The sequence below is a fragment of the Cryptomeria japonica genome, chromosome 6, assembly GCF_030272615.1.
Source record: "Cryptomeria japonica chromosome 6, Sugi_1.0, whole genome shotgun sequence".
Taxonomy (NCBI): Eukaryota; Viridiplantae; Streptophyta; class Pinopsida; order Cupressales; family Cupressaceae; genus Cryptomeria; species Cryptomeria japonica.
In genome coordinates, this window is record NC_081410.1 from 158,832,120 (window position 1) to 158,851,033 (window position 18,914).

The 18,914-nt window shown below is 36.1% G+C and overlaps 1 protein-coding gene across 1 annotated transcript; it reads left to right on the forward strand.

The window, feature by feature from the left end:
• The first annotated feature begins 327 nt into the window (after nucleotides 1–327).
• LOC131035105 (uncharacterized) lies at nucleotides 328–2,748 on the forward strand. The gene is made up of 4 exons (XM_057966742.2): nucleotides 328–477; nucleotides 551–700; nucleotides 791–918; nucleotides 2,381–2,748. Exons 1-4 carry the CDS (start codon nucleotides 377–379, stop codon nucleotides 2,509–2,511), a joined length of 510 nt encoding a protein of 169 aa, XP_057822725.2. The 5' UTR covers nucleotides 328–376; the 3' UTR covers nucleotides 2,512–2,748.
• The last annotated feature ends 16,166 nt before the right edge of the window (nucleotides 2,749–18,914 follow it).

An 18,914-nucleotide genomic window follows, 5' to 3' on the forward strand; every position in this document is an offset into this window, starting at 1 on the left:
TTCTTAGGTTCTTCCTAAGATTTGTAACTTGTTTGAAACCATTAAATCTTACTCTATTTGATACATTGACTTTGTTTACCATTCTTATGTTGGACATGTCTATTCTCTTTGGCTATGGTGGTGTATTGGTGTGGTTGAAACAAAGCAATCACGCTCATGTATATACATTCTTTTTACTCGAATATGGTTTCAATATATCTATTACCAACTATGAGTCATCCATTTTCACTCACAACCAGATCCAATAGGCCCTTGAACATCAGCATGTAGAATATAAAAGAATTCAAGTAATCTAGATGTACACTGTCCAAAGTGGTCGCTTTGCAATGTGCATGCATGATACGTGTAGTCTGCAAAACGTCCACATAACACCCACATGGAACTTGCCTGGCAGCTTCTTGCAAAATCCATGCCGGAAAAGAAGCTCAAACTTACACAACACAATTCAGAGGGCCATTCTTTGTTGAAATCCTCTTGGTACGTATGCTATGCTTTCAAATTTTCACTGTGTAGAAGCCATGCACGGATTGACACGAAAAACCCTGTGCAGGACACCAATAGCATTCACAAAAAACACTGGTTCTGCCATTGCCATTCCACAAGTTTCTGTGCATCCTTTGTACAATACCATGCGTTCGGCTCACGCTCCCCCTGCAAAAGAGCACAACAAGGAACCCTCTTCCTCTGAGGAGGATAAAGGGTAGGGATATAGTTTTTCTCTCATGTCCATAGTCATTTCTACTTTTCTGTTTCATTTTACTGTGTAAAGATTGAATGATGAACTGCACAGGGAAGATATGGTGGAGGCGTTTGGCGTCGCTTATGCGACACGATCGTCTGAGGAGGGATTTGGCCAAAGGTACAGAGACAACGTGGAAGAAGAGGACACAACACAAATGCAGAAAGAGGCCACTACTGGTAAGTGTTTTTTTATCACTTTGATACTCTTCAACATTCTAAGCTTTAACTTGTTTAGGTGGTTCAATTAAAATAATACAGAATTGACTTGTTTAGGTAGTTCAATTAAAATCATACAGAATTGACTTGTTTAGGTGGATCATCTAACTCATTCCTTTTTTTAATTCATTTAGATAATTTGTTTGAAATCACATTCTCTTTTTTATAATAGATGTGATTTCAGGCGAGCCACCTAAACAAATCAAAGGATTTGTTTAGGTGGTTTAGTTGAAATCATACTAATAAATAGATCAGTTGACTTGTTTAGGTGGCTCATTCAAAATCATTTTATTTTTTTCACACTTTTAGATGACTTTTTAAATCACATCCTCTTGTTTTCAAAAGGTGGGCATGTGATGTCTGGTGCGCCACCTAAACAAGTCCTTTGATTTGTTTAGGTGGGTAAGCTGAAATAACACATCATCATGGACTTACCATGGACTGTACTATACACCATCATGTACTGGAAACTACACGATTTTAATTAAAATTACACTATAAAATGGATTATTTTGACTTGTTTAGGTGGCCCATCTAAAATCACTCTCTTTTTTTTACCTTTTTAGATGACTTTTGAAATCAGTTTTCAATAGGTGGACATGTGATTTCAGGTGAACCACCTAAACAAGTCCTTTGATTTGTTTAGATGGGTAAGCTGAAAGAACACATCGCCATTACTGATTTTATGTAAAATTACACAATTAAATGGATCATTTTGACTTGCTTAGGTGGCTCATCTAAATCATTCTCTTCTTTCAACTTGTTCAAATGATTTGTCTGAAATCACACTCTCTTTTCTTCAATAAGCGGGCATGTCAGTTTAGGTGATCCACCTAAACAAGGCATTCTCTTTTTTCAATAGATGGGCATGTGATTTCAAGTGAGCTATTTAAACTGATTCTCATTTAGTGTTTCAGCTGAGATCACACTAATAAATGGATCATTTTAACTTGTTTAGTTGGCTCATCTAAATCACTCTCTTCTGCTGACTTCTTTAAACATGAGTTGTCTAAAATCACACTCTTTTCTCCTATAGGCATGCATGCAATTTCAGGTGAGCCACCTAAACAAGTCCTTTGATTTGTTTAGGTGTTTCAGCTGAAATCACGCTAATAAATAGATCATTTTGACTTTTTAGGTGGTTTATCTTAATCACACTCTCTGTTTTTATTTCTGACTTGTCTGGGTAGTTCATATTACTATTTTTCCGATAGATGAATCATGTGATTTCAATAAAATCACCTAAACAAATCAAAACTTAGAGCGTGTTGTTTAAATCAACTTGTATTAATATAAATGAATAATATGACATATTTGAAGACCGATTTACCGCAACATTTCGATTTCAATGTTGGTATTATTCCTTTTTTTTTTTCCCTCTTGTGGAAATGTTTGCTGTAAACACTTATTTGATTGTGTTTAGGCGAAGAGCATGAGAAATCACAAGGATCAGAAGTTAAAGAGAAAGAGCAGGGAAGACACGCAACTGAGGAATCTGCATTCCCACCTCATGATCTTCCTCTGCCCAGCGGAACAGGAGGAGTCGCTTCATAGTCATTCTCTCTTATCTTACACCTGCTTCTGCCCCTCCAAATCGTTTTATGTACACTACTGTTTCAGTCTCTAGCAAACCATATTTCTGCTTTTGAAATTTGTAAAGCTGTAGGCGGTATCATGGAAATTGTAAAATTTGTAGAGAATAATAAGTTGATGTGAAAATAAATCGACCATGCAAATGTTGGAAAGACAGACGTACAATTTCATATACAAAATTTTCCATACTTTATAATATTGCGGTCTGTGTCTACATGGGAGTTGATAGATGTTGTTTTGAAGAAATTCTGTGTCACATTGCAAATTTAATCAATGTTACATGGTTAATTTGTATGCTTCGATAGAACCATAGTTTATTATGTTTGATTTGGTCGAGAACATAAGAATAGGTTTTGGAAGCTTCTTTCGGTCGACAGTGAACTATATAATTTGGTTTAAGCTGATTTGTTGGTTGTTTACTCATGTGGAGAGGATTGCCCTATGGATTGGAGTATCCCTTTGTGGGCATGAGGAATGCATTTAATTGATTTAATAGAGTTTATTGTAAAAATATTTAATATTTAGTATATATTGTGCATCATGGAGAGAATTAGAGCTATTTCATCATTTGTTGATACTTTTCATCATCTTGTGCTTCTTATTGTGAATAGAGTTATGTCTTGAGTTGTTTATGTGTGTGTTTAAGATTAAATGTAGTACACATAATATTAAAAAAAATGCTTCTCTTTTATTTGGTATCGAAGTGTGGTTTAGAGTTGAAGGACGGAATATCTTCATTAAGGTAGTGATCTTTGTTTGAGTGTTGGTTGTATTGATCTTGTTTTACAATATAATATTGTGGCAAGCATCATCTTTCTCACAAATATGTATGAGAAGACTTTAAGTGAGATGGGTTGGCAAGTAGTTAAGAGGCTCAATATATGTATGAGAAGACTCTAAGTGAGATGGGTTGGCAAGTAGTTAAGAGGCTCAATATATGTATGAGAAGACTCTAAGTGAGATGGGTTGGCAAGTAGTTAAAGAGGCTCAATATTGGCCAATAGAAGTACATTCATTTATAAGGAATCAAGAATGAAGATGGAAAAGATCAATGGAACATACACTAATCATTTAGTCGTTCAAGATGAAGGATTTGCTTGATTGTGACAAGTGGTTAGTGGTTCATGCTATTTGTTCCCTTGGAGTTCATCCCTATACTATTAGAATTGATTATTTAGTAGTTTAGATCATATATTTTGTGGTTCAATTATTTTAAAAACTTTGATGACTTGATTGTTTAGTGATGTGGAAGCATTTTTTTAATAACACCATGGTTCTTTTAGTTGCATGTAAATACCTTTGACCTAAAGACCTTATATTCATATACTTATGGAAATTGTGGAGTTGATCATTTGGTAGCCTAGAGCTCTTAAAATGCATTTGGATATATATACTTGTATATTATAGATTTATGGTGTTTTGGATTTATAGGTTGTATATTTGTGATGTTCTTTTTATTTTGAATAAATCATTATCTTAATATTTGTGGTAGTGAGTCTCAGCTTGCAAGTCCCTTGTATCTTTCCTTGGGGTAAAGCTCCCTAGCCTCTAAGTCCTTCTGGAAGTAGTGAGCTCCATTGGCAGTGTTCCTAAAACAAGTAATCTTGTTTATATATTGTGTGTCAACTCTCATCATGTTTTTTCCCTTTTTGGGTTTTCCACATAAATCTAGTGTTCTCTTGTGCATGGTGTTCATTGTTTTATCTTTGATTGCTGCTGATAAGATTAAGAATAAGTTGAGATTGATTAGTGATATAAATTTTAAGTGATTGTTAAAGACTAATTCACCCCCCTCTCAATCTTGGGGTGTGTCATCTTCTTTCATGGGGTTTCTTCTATCTTGACCATTGATTTTTTTCTTCCCAATGAGAGGAACATAGTTTGTTTCTCTTGGATCATCGTGAAATTTTATCTTCTAGCATTCACAATCGACATTGGTAGCTTATTTCTTATGGTGGCCTACATCATTTCTTTCTTTCTCTCCTATGGGGTAACTATGCTTATGTGACTAATTCAATTTTTGGGGGGACATATTGAGTCCTCATTCTTTTTCCCATGTAATCTGTTTCCTGTGAGGTTTTCTCCTTTTCTCCAGTTATGAGAGTTTGCATTGTTTTATACATGTGTACCTAATCAAGCCTTGTTGTTGGGACCCATTCATGCATTATCCACTAACTTTTAACTTCTCACTAAGTTAATCTTAAGGGGGGTGTTAGGTAATTAGGATAATAATCTAATTAATTATATAATTAGGCCCCTTATTACCTTTTTCATTTAAACTAAACTTAGGAGTGCTTTTTCATTTATTAGATTAGGCTAATGATAGCTTGCATTTTCTCATTCATTATGATGTAGACACTTGACACTATATAATTTAACCTTCCTTTAGAGTCACATCGTACTAAACCTGTAGTGTCATAAATTGTAACCCTTACAATTTCATACTCTTTTTGGGCCCTTTCTTTACTGTACCCTCTCCTATGCCATTTCAAGTTTTTTTTTTATTGGTAATTGTTTCATTATATTAATAATAAAAAATATTTACAAAGTCTGCAAAAAGTATGAATATTAAAAAACTCACAAAACATCCAAAAAACTTGCAATTTCTAGCCCTATAGGCCCATAATCTATATACTAATCCTTACAAAATGGGCTTTGCATCCCTATACAACATAAAATTTCAAATAATTAACATGAATTACATATTGGGAGCTCTACTCCTGCTCCACAATACGCTTCCCACAGTCTTCAACTGCCATTGCTCCTACCATTTCACTAGAACCCCCACTCTGGATCTGCATAGTCAATGAAGTACCTTCCTGCAAGTGTCGGCGTTGTTTTAAGCTAAAGGATCCAATAGGCTTTTTGCACTTCCTTTTGGGAGTGATGGTTTCCTCAACATGCTCTGGGTTTACTTCCCTCGACATCCACTTTGCCACTTCCTCCCACATCATTTGGGCCTCCCTGGACTTGAGGAAATCCTTTATACCTTGTAGGCCAATTTGAGTAGAGGCTTGTCTAACCCCTTTGTTTCCATTTGGGCTCCATAGTAGGAAGTGCCAAAGAGGTGGGATGAATTCTCCAACATGTAACTAATTTCCACCTAGACACACAAACACTTCCCCTTGACAAGCCATCCCAATTAGGATCGCTAAACCCCAACAACAATCATCCTTCACATAGGAGTGCATTAGCCAAAATAAAAATTACTCACTTAAAATCTAAGCACATTGCCAAAAATAGGGAGGTGATATCGATATTGGTTCGATATTGATATTAGGACTTCAAGTATTCATCTCCCAAAACTATTTTCATCCTATTATAGAAGGTTGGCTCTATGATTTTGAAGACGTGAGTTAGGTGTTCATTAGAGATCTTTCCCTAGAATTCTACCATGGGTTTGGTAGTCTGCAGTGAGAAGTTCGCTTGCATCGTGCCACCTTCCTACACACACTGAGTTAGAAATTCTTCACAAGAAAACTTGCTTCACTTGGTGCCTAAACTCATAATGACTTACAATCCGCCCACATCATAAATTAAAGCCATCGCTAATCTATCACTTGTCATGCAATAAATTCGGCTAGAAAACCTCACACCACCTCTTCGCTTTGAGTGTACAAAGTAGCCATTGTGAATTAGAAACATGCCCTCTCGCATGTAGGAAATCTACTAACTTGTGATACTCTAGCAGAGATATCTCATCCCCCAACCATACACAACATACTCTCCTTGGCCACTCTTTCTCACACCTCCACCTCATACAATCTATGCTCACTAAAAACTGCAACCCAACTTTGATCTTCCCCCCTTGTCCTTTCGCATGCTTCAGAGGTCATCTCATTCTCCCAAACAATCTTGAAGCCACCCAAGCATGACTAAAAACAAAAGTAGTACTCAAAACAATCCATCAACTTCATTTATCTTAACCTATGCCAACTAACACCGTCCTCCTCATCCTTGAATGGATAATTATTATCCATTCAAGTTTGAACTTGCTAGGTACTCATCCAAAATTTTGTGACAAGTCAAAGTCCACAAGATACCACAATACTTCAACAACTTGGAGGGAAAAAGACTTGTTGCCTTGAAAATTGGCATCAATATTGCCCTCCCAAAGAAAATGTGATATTTTAAACTTAATGAAATTAACCAACAATATCTTAATGATTTGGATGATTTTGTCTATCTTCCAATTTTTTGCACGTCCTTTCAAAATTGCATTCACCATAATCAATGAATCCCCCTCAAGATGGAGGTTATTCACATTCAACCTTCTTGCCATGCAAATAGCCAAAAATGTTCCATGTGCTTCTGCTTCATTGTTAGTACCCCAACCTAATCTTTGACTACAATAAGAAATTACTTGTCCCTTACAATATTTTTCCACACAAGATACACCCATTGGCATCGTCGAAATTCACCTTGATCCAATCTTATTCTAGGGGAAACCATTTTTTTTATCCTACCTTCACTTTATAAAGGATTAACCCTTTTAGGCCCATTTACAAACCCATTTCAAGGTTATTTATCTTCTATCCTATTTTAAATTTTAAGACACTTTATTTTTCTCTTAAATTTCATCAATCTAAATTTAAATTTCATATCCAATATTAGGGTCCTATTATCTTTCTTCTGTTGGACATTGTTGTTGCTAGGATATGTTGTTGTCATTGATGTCAACATATTCCTGCTCTGGTGATTGCAGATTAATTTATTGGGATCATGGTTTGGTGTATGGAGTATTTATAGTATCACTATATTCTTTTGTATTGGTTTTCATGATCTGGGAAGCTTAATTGATCATATCATATGATCCGGTTTTTGTTGGAATCAGGGATCACTGAGAGGGGGGGTGAATCAGTGATCTATCAGTTAGCAAATTTTTAGACTTAACTTTAAACCACTAGAAGCATAAACATGAAACTAAAATGTGGGAACATAAAACAATCAACCACAAAATCATAACACCGGATTTTTACGTGGAAACCCAAATGGGAAAAACCATAGTGGGATTTGAACCCACAATATTATTCCACTATGGCCAGTAGCAAAACAATATTACAATATAGGGAATGCACAAGCATTCAGGCACACTACCTAGAGCTCACTACTCAAATACAATAAGGGCTACAACCTCGGAAGACTCACTGCCTTTCAAAACATATACAAAGATGAATCACAGTGAATGAATTTTAAAATAACATCAATCTATGCTTGGATGAGTTCTAGTTAAGTGCAGATGATCTGTTATCTTCAATTTGTTTTTCTTCTCTACTCTACTCTGTTCTTCTAACCAGATCAACAAAGATCAAAAGTGCGCAAGTGAAACGATGCTCAATCGACACAAAATAGATCACCTCATCAACTAGACAACAAATTGTTTTATCCAAATTGATCTTATATATCCACACACACCAAAAACAATCTTTTACAAGTCGACTTCCAAAGATATGAAAAAAAGTATTGTGTACTACAAGTCGGCTTGAATCAAAATAAAAACTTAGCACCAGATCAAAAACATATGAACACATGCTTCTTATAGGTCTCACAAAACTTCTAAACACATTTACCAATCATCGGAATCACTGAAATGTTTCCGAACCAAAATTGCTCTAACCAATCCTGAAATACCGGTTAAATGGCTACTGGTTAACATCTGCTTCCGGTTAAGAACAATTATGGCTACTGGATCGAATCTCCATGAAGAGTTGTCATCAATAACAACCCTAGACCAATAATAAACCATCAGAAGCCACCAGATGACTGTCAATTGCCAATAATCTCCCCCTTTGGCATTGAAGGCAACACCTATGAAAAATAGCTAAGTGTTGAGAACTGTACACTGGATCAAAAGAATTTCTAAGGCTCCCCCTTAGACAAAGAATTCTGAAACTTGAACTGTACATTTTTCTCCTTTCCTCTCCTCCTTTGACAACAATGTCAAAGATGGGGTGCTAACCAAAATTTATATACATAGATACCTACCGGAGACTTACAAATACTTGAAGATGTCAGCAAAAATGGTCTTCAACAATCCTAGGTGAGTGTCCCACCCGCTCTTCAAGTTATCCAAGACTGTAATGAATGCACTAAATATAGTTGCATGAATCTCTACTTCCTTCAGATTAGATGACACGGGTTGAGACATTTCCTTCATACAATCTACCTTATTGTTTAACATGGTGTCCAACTGGGGGGAAATCAAGTTTCGGAGTTCACCAACTCTCCTCAAAATTTTGTCCTCTTCTGCATTGAGGCTTGAGATATGATCATTTGGAGCCAAAATATGTCCTTCAACACTACTAGTTGGAGCTACATTGAGATCAAAGGACTGTGAAATACTAGCAAGTTTTCCATGGCAAAGAATTATTTGCTTGTCTATATCTATAGTGAATTTGGGAAAAATTAGACAAGACTTATACAAATTACCACCTTCTATCAATGTATCTAAAATAACCTCTAGACCTTTATTCAATCTCACTCTATCGTCTTCAATCAACTTCTAGAATGTCTACATTCTTACGTCTTTAAATCTATCCAAAACTCTCTTAGTAGTAGACTTTTCTAAAGAATCAAAACTAGTATTTACACTATTAATCAATTGTAACAATTTACCGGAGGGGCTAGCATTAGAATATAACTTTACATTCAAAGCCACCTTCTACAAAACATTGATAGACGTCAAAATGAGCTTTTCATCTTCTAACTCAGACTTACCAGATCCTGACTGACCTGAGCTTGAACAACTGTTGCAAGTTGCTAGCATTAGCTTCTCGGTAGGAGACATCTGTCCAAGGTTAAGAGGACCATCTAGATTAATGGATATTTGAGGTGGGGTCCTTTGGACTGCATGAGTGTCAATTGTCAGATCAACAACTCCTTTGCCCTTGTCTACCTAAACAACCTTTACCTCTGTACTCTTAGATTCCTTTTTCTCTGCTTCATCCCCTTTATCTTGTGCACCGATGTTGCCATTTGGTGTTGTATCATTCTTTTGTATCGCAAGGGTTGTTGAACTATCTTCCACCAGAGGATTATCACCAGTTTCAACATCAAGAGTTGTGTTGCCTTGATCTTTTAGATGTCCCTTGGTATGAGTTTCATCCTTCTGATCACTGAGAACACCTTATTTTTCTTTTGGCTGAGAAGATTTAAATGCATCTTTGTACAAAGGATCATTCACAATTATTTTTCTCCATATATCTTCTATCTCCTTCCTTACCTCTTCCACCTTGCCTATCATCAATCTGTTTACCCTATTTTTGCTTCTGAATCCTTTCTTATCGGCTTCCTCAATGAGCCTTTTGACTTCATCTTGGGTGATATAGGTGAAACCATTTATCAACTCTCTTTCTTTCATTTCCTTATCTGTTCTGCTAGTAGCTAGTCTCCTTGTATCAATAATGTTGTATAGGTCTTTAGGAATGCTCTTCTCCAACTCAATCAATGTTTTACTAAAATTGTGCAAATATAAAACAACTTCTACTTTTCTCTGATCAACCTCATTCAATTTTTCATAATACACTCCAATATTCTTCAAATTACCATCCATAATTATTGTATACACCTAAAAATGGTTTGAAGATAATTAATTAAATAAGCAATTATTTAATTAATCTCTCCTCCCCAATTTAATTAAATTCACTAAGCAATTTGATTAAATTTCCCCTTTCATCCACTTATTAATAAATCTATGGATTTATTAAATAGGTTCATTTCATTTCACCCCTTTAATTAATTAATTCCCTCCACCAAAATCATTTCTTCTAATCCTAATTAATTAAAACAAATCATTTATGAGTTGTTGAGATTAATTATCCTTTTCATATTATTTGAATTTTTAAATTCAAATTCTCCTAACTTCTACCACTCCTAAACCTAACCCATTCTACCTACCACCTTGTCCCCTTTCATCCAACATCTTCTAGAACCTTTGTGACACTTGTCACTAAGTGTTCCCTTTCATCCAACCCTTCTAGAAGCCTCTTGACACTTGTCACCATAGAGATGACAGATGTTCCCTTTAATCCAACCCCCTTTCCCATCTTCCTCCAATTTAACCATTGATATCTTCAGATCAATCTTGACCGTTGATTCTTACCACATCACCCCTAGCCTTGAAAAATCCTATAAATAGACCTCATTTTGGAGCTCAAAGGGTCCCAATTTCATATCATGATTGCATCCCATCTCATTCTCATCTTATGCATTGTTATTATAGGCATCTAGCTTATAGTTTATTAGTTTTAGCAATGTTATCATGCTCAATTTTAGCTTAAATATTAGCTTAATCATGCTATTCTTGCTAGATCATGCATCTTAATCATTCAAATCCTCCATCTAAGTGTAGTCAAGTCACTAGAATATGCATAATCAGATCTGAGAGCATTTTTCATACTCGCATTTACTAGGAGGCAATAAATCTATTAGCTATGGTTTTGTCTTTCTTTGATTTAAATCTTCTAACCATGCTTGTAATGATTTATTGAGTGCATTGTGTTTGTAGGTACAGGTACACTTCACAGAGAACAACAATTACCTCGTCAATTAATTGGTTTGTTGACAATGGAAGAACATATGTAGATTTACCTCGCTTGTCACCAGGTTTATGATCTATATCAGGTTGAGTTCTGACCTGTCTACCTCTTTTGGGTCTTCTAGTAGGGGCAGGATCATATTTGGCTTTGTTGCTATGTAGGGCTCCACCGGATTGTGGCTTCCTCACCACTCTTACAAATTCACCCTTCTTCTTAGCCTTGCCTGCTTCCTCCTCAGATTCTGTCTCAAAGGCCACCGAATACAAAACAACATAAGTCCTCTTGGACTTCTCCTTTTGCATCAATACTATCTTTTCAGATGGGCTTTGTCCTAAAGATGGTGCCACCAGAGCATGGGCATACTTGGTCTCTTTTGGTTTAGCCTTGGAGGGAACCGGATCAGCCTTAGGCTTTTTGGTTTCCTCTTTGGCCTCCATCTATGCATGTTTTTTTCTTACCTGCTTCACCTCCTCCCGGGTGAAACCCATCTACACTACTACTTCCTCAGTCATCTTTGTAGCTTACCTTTTTCTAGCAGGTGTAGTGAACTGTCTGTGCAATTTAAGGTCTTTCTCCTTGAATGTTCCAAAGCTTCCTTCTTTTGGATTGACCTATTGTCTCAATAGGTGTTGAGAATATGCCTCAAGCGAGATAGAGTCAACTTCATACCCCATGGGAATGATCCAAATTGTCCTAGGCTTTACAACTTCCATTCGACATTGATCTTTATCAACCATAAAGCATATATTTTTCTCATACTTCTCCACAATCTCCTTAGGGATTATTTATATGTTCTTCATTATAGTCTGGAAAGATTTGAAATATCCCTAGAGAGAAGATATTCTTATTGTGGCATCTCCTATTTCCCACAATCCCTCTTTGATTTGCATTTCCATCAGTCTATCCTATGCCCATTTGACCTTTTCATTTACACTGGGTATCTCATTCAAGAAATATAAGGCCAAGCAAATAAGAAGAGTTCCATATTTAAAAGTGTGCTTCTTGTCTTGCTTAATTTTTTTCAAATTACTCATCAGCTCATTCATGAGGACTGTACATAGATCATACCTCATGTCATTCTTGAGCATCTGATATGTTGTCTATATGGCAGTTCCAGAGATAGAGTTGTGTCTTCTTGACTGGTAAACTTTGTATCTGACCACCATTGATGCAAACTTCACATCATTCTCTAGAATGTCGATGATAGTCATTGCTCTGTTGTCGAACTTGGAACTAGTAGTTGCTATCACTGTGTTATTCAATACTTTTCTTAGGCCATGTACTTTATAGGTTTCACCGAGGCATTCCACAACTCGAATTGCCTATTTAGTTATCTTGTGAGGCCTATCAAACCATATTAACTCATCATGGACTCGACTGAGAATATATTGGATCCACTCTGCTTCATCGAATAATGGAAAGTGGACGAACTGTGAAAAACCCTTGTCCTAAAGAACCTTATACTCTGGTTTGAGTTTCCCAAATTGTCTGCCAAGTGTTTGTTATATAGGTTCAACATATTAGCATTTCCAAGCTCCTCAAGATCACAATGAATGTATGCCCTAATATCCTCATTGTGAAGGATGACATAGGGTATCAAAGAAAATGCACCTTCTGGATCATCTTCAATAGACTTGAAAGGGTGTTTCTTGAAAATAGGTTTGGCTCTATCCTTAATCTCAACAACCAATGGGGTAGCAATTCTAGAAGCTGGAGCCATTTCAAACTTAGGGTTTTTCGAAACTGATAGTTTGAAACAGATAAATACCTTAATTTGCAACTGGGCATTGGAATTTTCTTTAGGATCGCTAAAATCGCTATTGAGATAGCCAAATCACTCCGCTCTTCTTCTCTGCACTATTCTCTTGATTGCTTTGTGATGAATGAAGCTTTGAAATGCCCTTTTAACCTTTGAAAACCTAATTCTTCATTGTAATAAATGTTGCAACCGGTTACCTTGATTTTCATAGTCGCTTATCAGAGCATCAAATCTTCTCTAAAACTTCCGGATAACATCCGCACATAAGATTTAAGCTTTCTGCAACCTTCAAGAATCAATTTCAGATCACCAAAGAGGGGGTTCTTAGAATCTGCATGAAAAGTCCCCCCTAAGGCATAAAGCCCTAGTTACTGGATGAGGATCTTGCACTAGATTTGGGTGCAGATCCATTGTCTGCTTTGGATTCATCTTTTCTGACCCACATCTTCTCATGTTTGTCTTTGATCTCTTCTACCTTTGTCTTTCCCTTCTCATTTGATTCATTCTTGTCTACCAGAGCACTATTCTTGCTTCTACAATACTTAGCAATGTGGCTGGTTTATTGCATGCACGACAAACAACATTCTACATAGGTCTAAAGTTCATCTGATTTGGTCTCATCTTGCACTGGTTAGAGATATGTCTAAACATGCCACAAGAATATCACCTCTTGTTTTGGAAGTTATCCATTACTTCTCTACACATATTTGACTTGTGACCAAAATTATTGTATATGAAACACTAACTGGTAAAGATAGGAACATTATTCATGTTGTTCATTCCATTATTCATCCTATTTCTGCATTGATTTGCCATATGACCAAATTTATTGCAAGTAAAGCATATACCATTTAATTTATGGGCATTATGTTGTCTTACCAGAGGATTCTTGCTCTTCTTCTTATTAGGTTTTGCATTACTTTGTCCATATCTAGAGGATTCTCCTTTCTCAAATCCAAGTCCTCGCATGTCCTTTCCATGTCTCTGACTTTCCAACATCTCATCAAGCCTTGCTAAGCTAGCTTTGAATTTGTCTTTGCAATCATTAGTAGTAGCAAGTTCATCCCTTAAGGCAAAAATTTGTCTTTCAAGTTCTTGACCATTATTCCTTGACTATGTCAACTCAAGCTTTAATTGATCATTCTCATTGGTAATCCTAAAGCATTCATCAACTCTTTCCTTAATGATTGTGCTAGATTCTCTTCATTTTTCTTATGGTCCTCAATCTCCTTAGTCAGCCTCATCACAATGGATTGCATCTCATTCTTCAATGTAGTATTCTCTCTCTCAATCTTGTCAACTTCATCAAGTTTACCCTGATTTTTCATGATTTGATCTTCTTTCTACTTTAGCTTGTCCATCAATTTTTTCATTTTGTCTCTTGAAGTGTTCACTTGATCCTTCAAGTTGTTAATGAAATCATTAGTAGCATTCAAGTTTCTTTTCAAGGAACTGATCTCATTTCTTGCTACATCAAGATTCTCAAGTGCCACACTGACCTGTCTCTGAAAACCGAAATCCATTAAGTCAATCTCTTGGACCTTCCTCAAGCAATTAAGCTTCCTCAGAGGAACTAGGATCTAATACCAATTGTTGGAATCAGGGATCATTGAGAGGGGGAGGTGAATCAGTGATCTATCAGTTAGCAAATTTTCAGACACAATTTTAAACCACCCGAAGCATAAACATGAAACTGAAATGCAGGAACATAAAACAATCAACCACAAAATCACAACACTGGATTTTTACATGTAAACCCAAATGGGAAAAACCACAATGGGATTTGAACCCACAATATTATTCCACTATGGCTAGTGGCAAAACAATATTACAATATAGGGAATGCACAAGAATTTAGGCACACTTCCTAGAGGTCACTACTCAAATACAATAAGGGCTACAACCCTAGAAGGCTCACTGCCTTACAAAACATATACAAAGATTAATTATAGTGAACTCTAAAATAACATCAATCTATGCTTGGATGAGTTTCGGTTAAGTGCAGATGATCTGTTGTCTTCAGATTGTTTTTTCTCTACTCTGCTCTATTCTACTCACCGGATCAACAAAGATAAAAAGTGTGCAAGTGAAACTGCACTCAATCGACACAAAATATATCACCTCATCAACTACACACCAAAAACTATTATCCAAACTAATCTTATATATTTGCACACACCAAAAACAATCTTTTACAAGTCAACTTCCAAAGATATGAAAATATGTAACATGCCACTGCAAGTCGGCTTGAATCAAATAAAAAATCAAAACTGGATCAAAAACATATGAACACACGCTTCTTATAGGTCCCACATAACTTAGATAAACACATTTACCAATCACCGGAATGCTTCTAGACCAAAACTGCTCTGACCAGTCCTAAAATACTGGTTAACTGGCTATTGGTTAACACCTGCTTCTAGTTAAGAAGAATTATGGCTACCAGATCGAATCTCCATGAAGAGTTTCCATCAATGACAACCCTAGACCAATAATAAACCATCAGAAGCCACCAAATGAGTGTCAATTGTCAACAGTTTTGTAGTTTGTTTTTTCTGTTCAGATCTTGAGATAATTCTTTGGGAGACTATTTGAGATGGTCTTGTGTATCTTCATTTTAGATGGTTCATGATTTAGTGCTCTGCAAGTTATCTTTCTTCGTGACAGTTGTTATTGTTTGAGTGTTCTTGAGTTTTAGATGTTGATCGATGAGGATTTGATAAGTGGTGTTGGTGCATTTGTTACTGATGGTTCTAACGTGCTTGCTGGTGATTCCTAATGGTTTTCTATTTTTTTTATGATCCGCATTGATCATTGTGTGAGCTCTTGGTGATTTTGTTGAATCGGTGATGTTCTTTGTGTTATGCGGTTGATCTTGGCATGATTTTCAGTGGTGTCACGTGTTTGGAGATTTGAATTAGGTGCATGTTATGTCATGGATATCATTATATTGGTCTGGTGGTCGATCTTTGTATCATGTGTTGAAATTTTGTAATTGTGAGTTGAGGGTTTAGCCGACCTTGTTGTCAAGGTTGATGAATTGTATAAAAAGGTGGTATTGTCATACAATTTAGGTATCAAGGTTGTGTCTGCATTCTCTGAGAGTGGTGAATGTGCAAACATGTGATTCATCCTTTGGCATTGTGATTGAGCAGAGATTGATGTTGTAGAGAAGACAATTGTGCTTAACTAGAATTGTCATCAGGCATTTGGAGATGCTATTATTGCAGTTCATTTCTTCCAGATTGTAGTCTGAATCTTATTGTAAGTCAGTGAGACTTCCCTGAGACTTGCAGCCTTCCATTTCATTATCTTTTGACTAGTGAACTCTAGGAAATGTGCCTAAATGCATGTGCATTCCCCATTGTAATATTTACACATACTACTGCAGAGTATCATCTTATTGTGGGTAGGTTCCCACCATGGTTTTTCCCTTAATCGGGTTTTCCAAGTCAAAATCTTGGTATTTTGCATTGTGTTATCAATTTTATTATCTTTATTATTGCTGCAATTTATTAGATCTGTATTTTTGGTTAAGTTTGTAGATCTGGTGAAAACTGATTCACCTCTCCTCTCAGTTTTCCTTCATTGTTTTTGCCAAAAAATTGGTATCAGAGCTAGATCCTTTGGAAGAAGCTTAATCAATTGAGATCTAGGATGGCAACTAGAAATGGAGGTGTTATCTTTAATCTAAGGAGAGTCTGAGATTTGATGGAAGTAACTTTTCTATATGGAAGAATTAGATGGCAGTGCACTTGAAATGTCTTGGAGAAGATTACTAGAAGATTACAAAGAATGCCTATTCTGCTCCTCTGAATGGACTAGTTACTGCTGATGAGATTAAGGAAGATGAACATACTATTAGAGTGAAGGAAGCATTGTTGAGTGCCTTGATTGATTCAAAATTGACAAATGTAATGGGACTTCAGACTGCACATGAGATCTAGGAGAAGCTTGAAACCCTATATGAAGGAGATAAAAAAGTCAAAGTTGCTAAGTTGCAGAGTTTGAAAGGGAAATATAAGATGCTGAAGATGGGAGAAGATGAGAATATAAATACCTTTATGGCTAACTTGAATGATCTTGTCCTAAGTATCAGATGTGCTAGTGGAGCCCTTGAAGAAGATGAAATTGTTGCTAAGGTGTTGAGATCTTTGCCTCCTACTTATAAACATAAGGTAGTTTCTATTGATGAGATCCGGAGTGTGACTACAGTAACAAGAGATATGTTAGTTGGAAAGATTGTTGCATTTGAGTTGATAAAATTTGGTGAATCACTTGGAAAGTGAGACAACATTTAGAGAATCTATATCTAGAAAGAAAAAGTCTGATCATGAAGAACGCAAAATATTCAAATATGAAACAGAAAGGAGAGAGATGGAAGAGAAAGAAAGAGAACTAGATGAGCTTGAAGCATTGATTTCTCAGAGATTGCCTAAGGGAGCCGGTAAGTATGATGGAAATTTCCCTTGAAATGTTTCTCTTGCAATAAAGTAGGACATTTTACTTCTAGGTTCCTGGAGAGAATGATTAAGTATGATAGTCATGATAAATTTGATAAGCATGACAAAAATGATAGATATGAGAAGCATGAGAAGTATGATATGTTGGCAATTGACACTCAATTGGTTGGTTTCACTATGTTGTCATTGATGGCAACATGGCAACTTGTTCTAGCTTCATATTTTGGTTTAGTTGTGTACTGACAGGCACATCATAGACACTTCACTAACACCGACAGGTTGGATAGATTTCTTTGGTTACTGGCAATACAGGCTGACATGGTTTAGAATTTAGTTATCGATATTGGAGGCCAACATCTTTTGGATCTAGCATCGGCAATTGTTTTTTATATTCATGTTTTATGTTATCTAGTCGACATATATATTCATATTGTAATTATCTTTGTAAGCCGACATAAGGCATGATGAATTGTAAAGGGTATATAGGTCAGTCGGTTAGATCATTTTAATATATCATGTGAATATGGATAATGAAGGAAATAATAAAGGAGATGTGAAATATATGATAGAGATTATGTATGTGAGAATATTTTTGTAAAGGGTTATTCCGATAAAGGAGTTAGGGTTTTAGACCAGAACAGACAGAGCTTAACTAGAACTGTATTCAGGCATAGAAGATGCTATCTTTGTAGTTCAATCATGTCTCCCAATTGTAGTCTGGATTTGTATGTAGTCAATGAGGCTCCTTTTGTGATTGAGCATTATGCTCTAGGCTATAAGCCTTCCTACAAGTGCAGGCCCCTATATTTTGTAATATCTCTTCATATGGCAGTGGATTGATATTGTGGGTCACAAATCCCACCGTGGTTTTTCCTCTTTAAGGTTTTCCACATATAAATTTGTGTGTTATGGTATTTATTTATGTGATTGACTTATTGGTTGCTTTACTTCTTTCAATTATATATGTATCAGTATACTAGTTGGTGTATGCATCTCTTAATAAGGTTAAAATTGATCATTCCAGTAGAACACTGATTCACCCCCCCTCTCAGTGTTCCTGGATTCCAACAATTGGTATTAGAGCCTTGTACCTCAGAGGAATTTTAATAGCTTGAGGAAGACCCTGAATCCAAAATCCATGGATATGAGTTTGGAAAGACAACTTGAGGTAGCACTTGAAGATTATGATTCTGAAAGGATGAAAAACTTGAAGTTACAAGATGAATTGAATTCTACTCAGGAATTCATTCTTTTCCTATAGGAGAGGTTGCCATTTGTTCAAGCTAGGAGGAAGGAACTTTTGCAAAATAAGGATGATGAAGAGAAAGATGCACTTAAGGAACAATGTCAGAAGCTGAGTCAGGAGAACATGGTCATGAGGAATGAAATGCAAGCTATAACTATGAGAATGTCTAAGGAGAATGAAGACCAAAAGAAAAAGGAAGAAAAACTTGTTATATCTCTGAAGAACAAATTTGAAGAATGTGGTAGGTTGGTTCATGAGAATGATATGTTGAGAACTAATTTAGTACAATCCCAGAGTAATGAACAAGATCTTGAGAGACAAATGATAATTCTGAGAGATGATCTGACTATTGCAAGTGA